Raw genomic sequence first — 9,882 nt, 5'->3', positions numbered from 1 at the left:
TAATAGGAATAATGATAAAATCTGAAAAATATTAATAATTTTTAAAAATATATATTTTAAGATATTTTTTTATTATCTTTCAAAATATTTTTTAAAAATAAGGTATAAATGAATGTTCTCTCTTTTTGGAAAATATTACCTTAGAGTTATTTTTTTAAAGCCAACTATAGCATACAAAGTGTATGTTATTGTCTTTATTATCATCTAGCTTTATTGAATCTTGTGATTTTTAATCTCCTATGATTTTTTTATATTATCTAAATTAGTATTTGCAACTATATAAGATTAAGATATAATATTAAAAAATAATATGTACATGCATCAAAATTAAATAATTAAAAATATATAAAATTGTATATTGAGTTAAGTTTTTTTTAAATAAAAAAGTTCATGCAATTATATGTATATATATTGGGAAATATTAAAAATATCAAGAAGAGGGCGGCTGGGGGTGGACCGCAGATGGTATGGAACAATCCAGTACCGTTGTTGTTACCGAGAAAATCTGAGTGCTTTAACATTTGTTGAGTGATCTCACCGTAATACTTGGTAGAGATGTTGCTCAAGTGTGATTCCACGTACATGAGCTTCTCGAGCTTATCAAACTGGCCGTCCATCTCCGAGACGGAGACCTCGTTGCCATAGTGTCAGTTCTACACTCAATGGTCCACTGCCTGGCTCACAGACTACGATGTAGAGCAGTTTGATTAATGTAGTCAACAGTGATACTTTTTGTAGATCATTGATGATCCTCGTGGAGGAAGTGAGGTGGATTGAACAGGTCCGGTGACGAGTGTGTGACTGCTGTAATTTGTGAGTCAAAAAAGGGAAAGTGCATCGACCTGGATCTTCCAAGCGAACTTGACATCGTTGCTGATGTCTAGGTAAATGCTAATATCCAACAATTCCCTGACACGCTCGTCGTACCTGGACGTTGAAACATCATAGTAAGAGATTATGGAGTTCAGAACTTACTGACCGAATGAGAACAATCTTGTTACCTCTGAGAAACGTACAAAATGCACATGTAGAAATCACTCAATGTAGAAATCAACATGTAAAAAATAGTAGCGCTCCGCGAATGAATTAACCACTAAACTACAGCAGCAACCAGAAAAGGGCACTGAGAATTGTGGCCAAAATCGTCAAGCTTGCTCTCACAAGAGCGGCAGGAAGCTTACATTGGGTGCAGACCCTCGATGACGAGAAGCTTGAGGGGGGAGGGGGGGGGGGGGGGGTTGGGGGTGAATGGTTTCGGAGGCATCCAACAAATCAGTCACGTGGTTGTAAATCGGCTTCTCAAAAGACTTGCCCTCCTTCAAGGCCTACACCTGCTCGTACATGGGATCAGAGTTGTTAGCCTTGGGGTCCAACGCAGTCTCGGCCTTCTCCTTGCGACCATACCTGTCAAGGAAGTGGTAGTCGTCCAGGCAAATCACGGTGGTGGTGTTCCTAATCAGCGAGCTGGAGTCAGGGTTGCCATCCCTCGGGGACGTCGCAACGCCTCCGAACACGGTCGTCAACCTCCGCATGAACGTAGACTTCCCGCACCCGGAGTCCGCAGCCATTCCAATGACCACCGTCTGCCCACTAGCAGCTTTGCAAACCACCACGGCCCTTGGGGCACTGCTCTTCGACGTCACCGCAGCCTGCAACGACGCGACGTGGCTCACACTGACAAGCTTTGGCCATGGAAGGCAGACGTCAATTGCACGGGGCGAGAAGAGGGCATTGGAAAATGTCTAATGCTGTGGATGATGAACTCTTCGGAGCGAGACACTGTTCCTTTATATGAAGCTTTGAGGGAAGGAGGACCAAAGAAGGATCTTACAGTTATTGGAATGCTGTGCACAAGGTACTCTTCACTGCATGCTCCCTGCTTCGAATGATCCGCCTTCGTTGTGTTCTAATTTCTTTGCAGGATTAAGTTGGTGTTTGTGGGCGAGATTTGAATCAAAGATCAGAAATGGGAGCTAAGGGGACCATGACAAGGACTGGGAACAGTGAGGGGGTTGGGACAAGGGTTGAAAACAAGGACAGGGGCTATGAACTAAGATTGGGGACAAGGGTTGGGAATGGGGGAATGAAGATAGGGGTTGGAAATGGAGAAAACATGGATGGAGCCGGAAACAAGGGAAACAGCAACTGGGAACAAAGGATGCAATGATGGTTTAGATAAGTGGATTGATTTAGTAAAAACTTGGATCATTTTAATATTTTCCTATGTGTGTGTGTGTATATATATATATATATATATATATATAAGTTGAACAATGAAATTCTATACAACCATTATTTATTATAGATATTTTAATATCTAGTAGAACAATTAGACTAATAAATTTAGAAAATACTTACAATGTTATTAAAAATAAATGATATTTTTTGTTATTATCTCATCACTTGGATAGGACAAGACTCCAAAACCTCAAGAAAATCAAATATAAGAATTTGATTTTACATCACAAGAAAGAGCTATAATAAGGAACAGGAACAAGACCAAAAGGTTCAAGTTGAGCTTTGTATTGTACAGCTTCCTTGTACACTAGTATCCATAAGAATCAAGGTTGAGAAGATCTTTAGTTTCAACAATGCAACTCTTGTACTTGAATACATTAGGGATCATTGAAAATCTTCTAGAACCTTCTAATAAAGTTGAAAAGATCAACATTTCACTCACATTCTTTCATTTTAAAATCTTCTAAACATAATTGAGTGGGCAATGAAGTGTGTCTTCTTAGTTGGATTTCAAGTGTGGCCCGTGATTGCTTCATCCAAATTTCGTAAGCCTCTAAACTGCTTGACAGGGCGTTTGAAGCCGACGAAATGCCTTGAAAATATAAGAAGAATATGAAGAAGTCGGAAAAGAAAGGAAAGAGTTGAAAACAAGTCGTGACTAACAACTTTTGATAGTTTCCACAAAAGAATGCTGAGAGTATGTCTCACAAGATGGAAAACTTGCGAAATGCAGAACAATCCACGTTTCTCACAGAAAAGACATGAAGTGATGTACGCAGTGGTGGTAGCCACGAACGAGGTAAATTTTACTCTGGGACCAAATCAGATATCCTTCCACTGCACATCAAGATTGAATAAAGGTAAAAAGCCTGGACACATGCAAATGGCGTATGAAGAACTGGGTCCCCATACTCACTGATCTGCAGAAGGTTCACGCACGCCGATGGCCTCACAAAAATGAAGATGACGTCGAACGACAGCCGCCTTGCAACCGACTGACAGTGTGGATCAATAGTTGTATTTCAAAACCAACTCACAAGAGAATATTTGTTTTCCAGTTCATTCGAGTTCATAGAGGCGGCTCATGAATAGGGTCCTACTAGAAGCTCCCTTGGCTGCTTCGCGTAAAGCTCTTACAGTGTTGTGCGAAAAAGTGGCTTCGTGCTGACCACTCTAAGTATGGTAAACAACATTGACCTTGAATCAACGGGAAACAAAACTTTGCTATTTTAGAGCTACAAGAGCTCGAGGTGAAGTGGAGTTTTGCAGTGAGGATCCAGTTTGCAGGGGTGAGAGTGTTCGAGTCGGTGGTCGAAGTCATGGCGTCCCAAGTGCCTCGTGTGAAGCTAGGTTCCCAGGGTCTGGAGGTGTCGCAGCAGGGACTGGGGTGCATGGGCATGAGCCAGTTCTGTGAGCCTCCTCCGCCGGAGCAGGTCATGATCGACTTGATTCACCACGCTGTCGAAAGAGGGGTCACATTTTTGGACACTGCGGATATGTATGGGCCTTTTACTAACGAGATGCTTGTGGGCAAGGTAGGGGTCCCAGCTTCGAATCCGAGTGCATTCATCTGGGTTCCACGTCCCATTGTTCATTTTGATCAAACCGACAATTGCATTTCATCCTGCAGCTAAGCATAAGCTTAATAGTTGAGTGTTGAAGGATAATCCATCGATTGTTCACCGTTGGCTGTGAGGAAGGCGCGGCTGCGGATTTATGGTTTGGATGTGGTGCAGGCAATCAAGGGCATTCGGGACAAAGTGCAGATCGCTACGAAGTTCGCCAACTACATCGACGAGAATGGAAATTACAGCGTAAGAGGTGACCCTGAGTACGTGCGAGAAGCATGTGAAGGAAGCTTGAAGAGGCTGGGAGTGGACTGCATCGATCTCTACTACCAGCATCGTGTCGACACCAAAGTTCCGATCGAGATAACGGTTAGTACGCCGGTTGCTCTTGCGATCCTGCTGATTGGTCGAACGAACATGGCAGCTGACGAGCTTGGTAGATGGGTCATTATGGAACTATGTAATAATCAGAATCCTCATGAAGAAGCAACTAAAGATTGGGCGCATGTCGAACGATGGTAGTGGAGAGATGAGCATGTGTATCTGGAAAACGGGATACGTGCTTGAGGTTGAACTCAGAGTGTTGGGTTATGGCGCAGGTAGGGGCGATGGCGGAGCTGGTGAAGGAGGGAAAGGTGGAGTATCTGGGGCTGTCGGAGGCGTCAGCGTCCGAAATTAGGCGTGCACATGCGGTGCATCCCATCACTGCGGTGCAGATGGAATGGTCACTGTGGGCTCGTGATATCGAGGAAGATATTGTTCCCACTTGCAGGTGACGGGCATCTGTGGGAATTGCCCTGATTTGAGCGCAAGAGTGGTGACCGCTGAGAGAATGTTAGGCATGGTCGCACCATCTCGGTCCGCACATGGACAGTCCACGGATGTTCGGAAAACGCTGCAAAGTGAGTGAGTGGGGTTTGGGATTCAGCTGTGTGTCTCACGATGGGCGATGTGGTGCGTATGCAGGGAGTTGGGAATCTCAATTGTGTCATATAGTCCTCTGGGTCGTGGCTTTTTCGCGGGGTTTAAAGCACAGGAAGCCAAAGAAAATGATTTCCGGTCCTATCACGTGAGATTTACGGGAGAGAACCTGGAGAAGAACGAGAGACTGCGACAACGAGTGGTGGAGATAGCGGAGAAGAAGAACTGTTCGATTAACCAGCTCGCTCTGGCATGGGTTCATCACAAAGGCAAGGACGTGGTACCCATACCCGGTACGACGAAAAGGAAGAACCTGGATTCCAACATCGATTCATTGCAAGTATCATTGACAGACGAGGAGATCGCAGAGCTGGAAGCAGCGGTGCCCCAGGAGGACATTGCAGGAGACCGATACAACCCAGAACATGCGCACAACACATGGCGCAACGCGAGCACACCACCCCTGTCTTCATGGAAGTGAAGTTTTTGTTGTGAAGTAGGTCGGAAGAGTTTGATGATCAGTTTCTTGGATCTCGTAGAAGTGACTTCGTCTAACAGTGTCCTGTGTGTCAATGCATCTACAAATAAGAAGGCAGATCAGACAACTTGTTGATGTTTTAGGCTGCCGTGGTTGTTGTGTCAACACATAACAGAATGCACCATCGGGGACTGGAATGTGAATGGGGATCGATACATACTGATTTGGGCTACAGTTGGTGTCGAAATTTGTTGCCAAGTGGAGTGTTCATTAGGCTTCCTGGAACATGCTCCACTTGGGATGAAGAACAGCTTGGTTGGAATCATGTTTCAGGGTCAATTTCTGAAGAACTTTTTGATATATTATAGTGAACTGTACAGTACATGAGTACTTTAGGTCTTGTAAATTCTTGCTGAATATTATTAGTTTCTTTGCTCTATGAAAACTGTAAATGGCAAATAGAATGGTAGAGCAACTTTCCTGTGTGGTGAAGGATGTTACAAGATACCTTTGTGAGTGAGTATGAATTGTGGCTTTTGCAATTGTCTGCTTTTAAGCATACGTGGTCAACTGAAATGATATATAAACACAATCATTTTGGAATGATGTAAAAACCCTCTATGCAAAAAAGTAAGTACATAAGTAGGTGAAAATATATTAAAACAGGCAAATATTACAACCAAATTTAAGGTTTTATGGACAATTAAGAAATGAATTCAAAGCTTCTTTACTACAAATCAAAACTTTGTGAGTTTTTTTAGTTAATTTTTGGAGATTCAAAACCATTTATAATAGATTACAGCCAGTAATCTAAAAACATTGTAAATTTTGTTACATAAGTAAACTTGTGTATAATTTATGATTTCAAATTGTAAAGTAGTAAAAAGATGTAAACTAAATGTAGGTTTCATACAAAATTAATGTTTTATACATATGTAGATAGTAGTACAAATTAAGTATATGTAGTAGTTATGTAAGATATTTAAATAATGCAACAATAAGATGAGCACATTATTGAAGTAGGACCACTACCACATCAAACACAAAATGACAACAGTTGTAGGAGAGACTATACTACAATAAAAGCAGCCAATAAGGGAAAAAAATCAAAAATGAAAAAAAAAAATATATATATATATATATTCATTTAAAAAAATTATGGATAATGAGATTTTAGCTAGTTTTCTATACAACTTTAAAAGATTTTTGAATAATATCTCTCCAATTTAGCATATAAACAATCGTTTTTCAACTTACAACAAAGACTTGATTATGCTTTGAAAATGACAAAAATATTCATTAAAAAATATTTTTTTTGTCAATTCAACCATCTTAATTATAATAGAGATTTATTTTATTATTGACTTCAAATAAAACTTCCACTTGAATTTTTTCTATGTACGAATACTAAAGTATACTAAAAAATTATAAAATTAAAAATTATATTATACATCCATTTGCACTCAAATATTGCAGACACTTAAATTAAATTGATTATTAGAAATCATTGACAAGGTACAAATCAAGATTGATACCTTACAGATTGGCGCATTAACATCTTACACCATGGTGCAATGAGAATTCCTCAAAAAATGTAGTTAGATAATCAAAAAAATTATAATTGAAAAATAAAAATAAAAATAAAATCAACAGTATCAACAACAGCAAGAATAGTATCATATTCTAACCTTAAGATCATATTATAATTTAATATGTGCAACTATGTAGATCCAAAAATTAATAAATTAATAGTGGTTCTACACGAACACTTTAGATTAAGTTCTTTTAGTACAAATTTCTATTAATAGATAATTCATATTTTTTTATCAAAAACTAATAATGTAGAAGATTAGCTTACAAAACATGCACAAAAATATGAAGAATATTGGATATTACAGAAGTATTGATAATATTAATTTACACATACAATAAGTCAACAAATTAGCATGTCCAATATAATCAATATAATCAAGAATATTCAGCTTGTCAAGACAAAAGAGTATTTATGACTATCAATTTAATTGTTTGACCAAATAGAACTTTATATTCTAACAAAGGTGATGGATGAGTTGTTCAACCTGATTCTTATAAAGAATCCAAATTTAGATCTAAATATTGATTATTTTAAAATCTTGAATTAAAAACAACAAATGAAACAAACAAGTGACTACCTATTTTTTTCTTTGTAACAAACTAATATGATCTTAATTACTTGTGAGGAATGCTACTAGTAGATTAATAAATAGAGATCTAATAATTGTAATAAAACATACAAAAGAGTAACTTTTAAAGGCTATTGGATATAAAATTTCTTCACGTTGAATATCATAAAAGATAGTTGATAGCTTAGTTTATTCTAATAATTATTTATATTGAGAAAAAAAAAAAAAAAAAAAAAAAAAAACTTCTTCTTCTTTTTGCTTTCTTTTCACTTCTCTTCTTTCTTTTTACATGTGTATATCTCAAATTTCAAAAAAATAATTCTTTGAAAGTAGATAAATTAAAATAATAATTTTGAGTAATATCTTCTTTAAGAAGTAAAAATCTAAGAGTTATTTCAATAATTACATCTTTTTTAAAATATATATATATATATATATATATTAGATAATATAATATTTATTTTCAATAAATTTAATTTTTATAATTTTCTTGATATATATATATATATATATATATATATATGTGTGTGTGTGTATGTGTATATATATATATATATATATATATATTCTTCATGCAATAATTAATTATAATCATATTGAAAAAATAGGAAAATAAGATTAAATTAAATTTATACAATTAAGAAATTTGTATCATAAAACAAGTAATATAAGAAGGATTTGAAGATATCTTATTCTTTAACATTATTTTTTATCAAAACATTATGTTGTTGTATTACATAAAGCCTTGCTTGAGAATGCACTAAATATTGGATTGTAGAAGGTAAATTAAAAATTTCAACAATAAGGTCCTAAAAACTCTTATTGAATCCTAAATAAATTATAATTAAAGCTTAACAATTATATTCAAATCTTAAATTTAAAAGAAATATTATAAAAATTATAAAAAAAACATAAAAAAATTTCAAATAAATTTTAAAGAAATCATAAAGAATTTTATAAATTCCTACAGAATCATCAAAAAAAATCCTTTTTATATACTAAAAATAAAAATCTTGAGTATATTTTGACCAAAATCTAATCAAAATCTTAAAAAATCCTAAATAAATCCTAAATAAATCTAAACAAATCTTTATCAAATCTTAATCTAATTTTAAATCCTAAATTAAATCGTATATTATATTGGACCTCAATAATTAAATATTTAATTGAATATTTTGACTCAAAACTTACACACCTCTTAATTACATAATTTATAATAAGCATAAATAATTTAAATAAGATCAAATTTACCAAATAGAAGATAAATCCCATAATCCGTTTAAGTATTAGTCGGACTCCTTCTCCAACCTTGAAGCTAATCTCCCATCACTAATAGTTCTTGATTTTATGGTCCAATGGCTCTCAAAATTTTTATACTTGTTGAAAATTAAGTCTATTACTAGTAAAAGAAATTTTATTTCAATCCAATTGGCTTATTATTGCAAATCTTAGAAACTGTCATGGATATACGCATGTAAGCCAGTAATTACATGTATAAATAGATAGAAGTAAGTAAAAGTAGGTAAAAGTAAGTTAATTCTATAATATTTGTTATACAAGCTTTTTAGATGCTTCATAGACACTGCTTTGATTTCATAGATGTCTTTAATTGACTTTTTGGATTCAAAACAAGGTCAACAAGTTGGCCATGTGCCACACATGTTGTTAGTTTGAAGACCAAGCTAACTATGTGGCCCACATGTAGAAAAACTTGCCTTGTAAGTCAAGGCATGTGTCCTACAAAGTCAATACATATTGAAGGTCCTATAGAACATTGCCACGTAGCCCCTAATTAGATAGTATATATAGAGACAAGAGTGAAGCCCTCTTCACTCTTATCAATTCCTTTCTTGCTTCTAGTCTAGTTTTAAGGGTCTCTAGTTTTCTTGTCTTTTTGCAATAGCCATTCCAGTTTCTTTCTTAATATACATATTGAGTTATTTCTATTTTGTCATCTTTCTTTGAGAGAAGTCTCACTTGTTTATTTGTCTTTATCAAGTTCTTGTGCTTGATAGATTGACAAGAGTACACTTACAATATCAGAGCTTTATCTAATCTTCATTAAGAGTGGATTACTCCTTTTTCTTGATAAGACATAAACGAATTAGAAGTTACAGATTACCTTCTTCTAATTGATATTTTCCTTAGTATTTTCTTTATTCTTAAGTCCTCACTTCTATTTGTCTTGAGCAATATTAGACATCTTTTTTTTTAAAATGTTATCATGGCAGAACTTACTCAAATGAAGAGTGCAATGGCACAAATGCAAGAGCAATTGAGAGAGTTAATGCTTGTGATGCATCAACTCAATTTACCACCACAAGGAGCAACAAGATTAGCATGAAGTGATGATATATAAATGTTAAGAGCTACTTCAATATCTGGACCAAATCATATCTCTTCTTCTATGGTGGAACGTCCTTCTAGTGTTAGAGAATCTAAAATTATCCTACCTGAGAAGTTTGATGGCACCAGATCAAAGTTTAGAGGATTTATCAATCAAGTACAACTTGTG

General features: G+C 35.7%; 1 protein-coding gene and 1 pseudogene across 1 annotated transcript; one reads left to right on the top strand and one right to left on the bottom strand.

The window, feature by feature from the left end:
• Positions 1-818: 818 nt before the first annotated feature.
• LOC112274182 (phosphoribulokinase, chloroplastic pseudogene) lies at positions 819-1,871 on the bottom strand (annotated as a pseudogene).
• A 1,648-nt stretch (positions 1,872-3,519) lies between these two features.
• Positions 3,520-5,420, top strand: LOC112273938 (putative aldo-keto reductase 2). The gene is made up of 4 exons (XM_024503014.3): positions 3,520-3,773; positions 3,975-4,175; positions 4,406-4,578; positions 4,773-5,420. The coding sequence occupies exons 1-4, from the start codon at positions 3,558-3,560 to the stop codon at positions 5,206-5,208; spliced, it is 1,026 nt and encodes a 341-aa protein (XP_024358782.1). The 5' UTR covers positions 3,520-3,557; the 3' UTR covers positions 5,209-5,420.
• The last annotated feature ends 4,462 nt before the right edge of the window (positions 5,421-9,882 follow it).

The sequence above is a fragment of the Physcomitrium patens genome, chromosome 21 (assembly GCF_059467195.1).
Source record: "Physcomitrium patens ecotype Gransden chromosome 21, ASM5946719v1, whole genome shotgun sequence".
Lineage (NCBI taxonomy): Eukaryota > Viridiplantae > Streptophyta > Bryopsida > Funariales > Funariaceae > Physcomitrium > Physcomitrium patens.
This window is presented reverse-complemented; position numbering and strand designations above follow the sequence as displayed.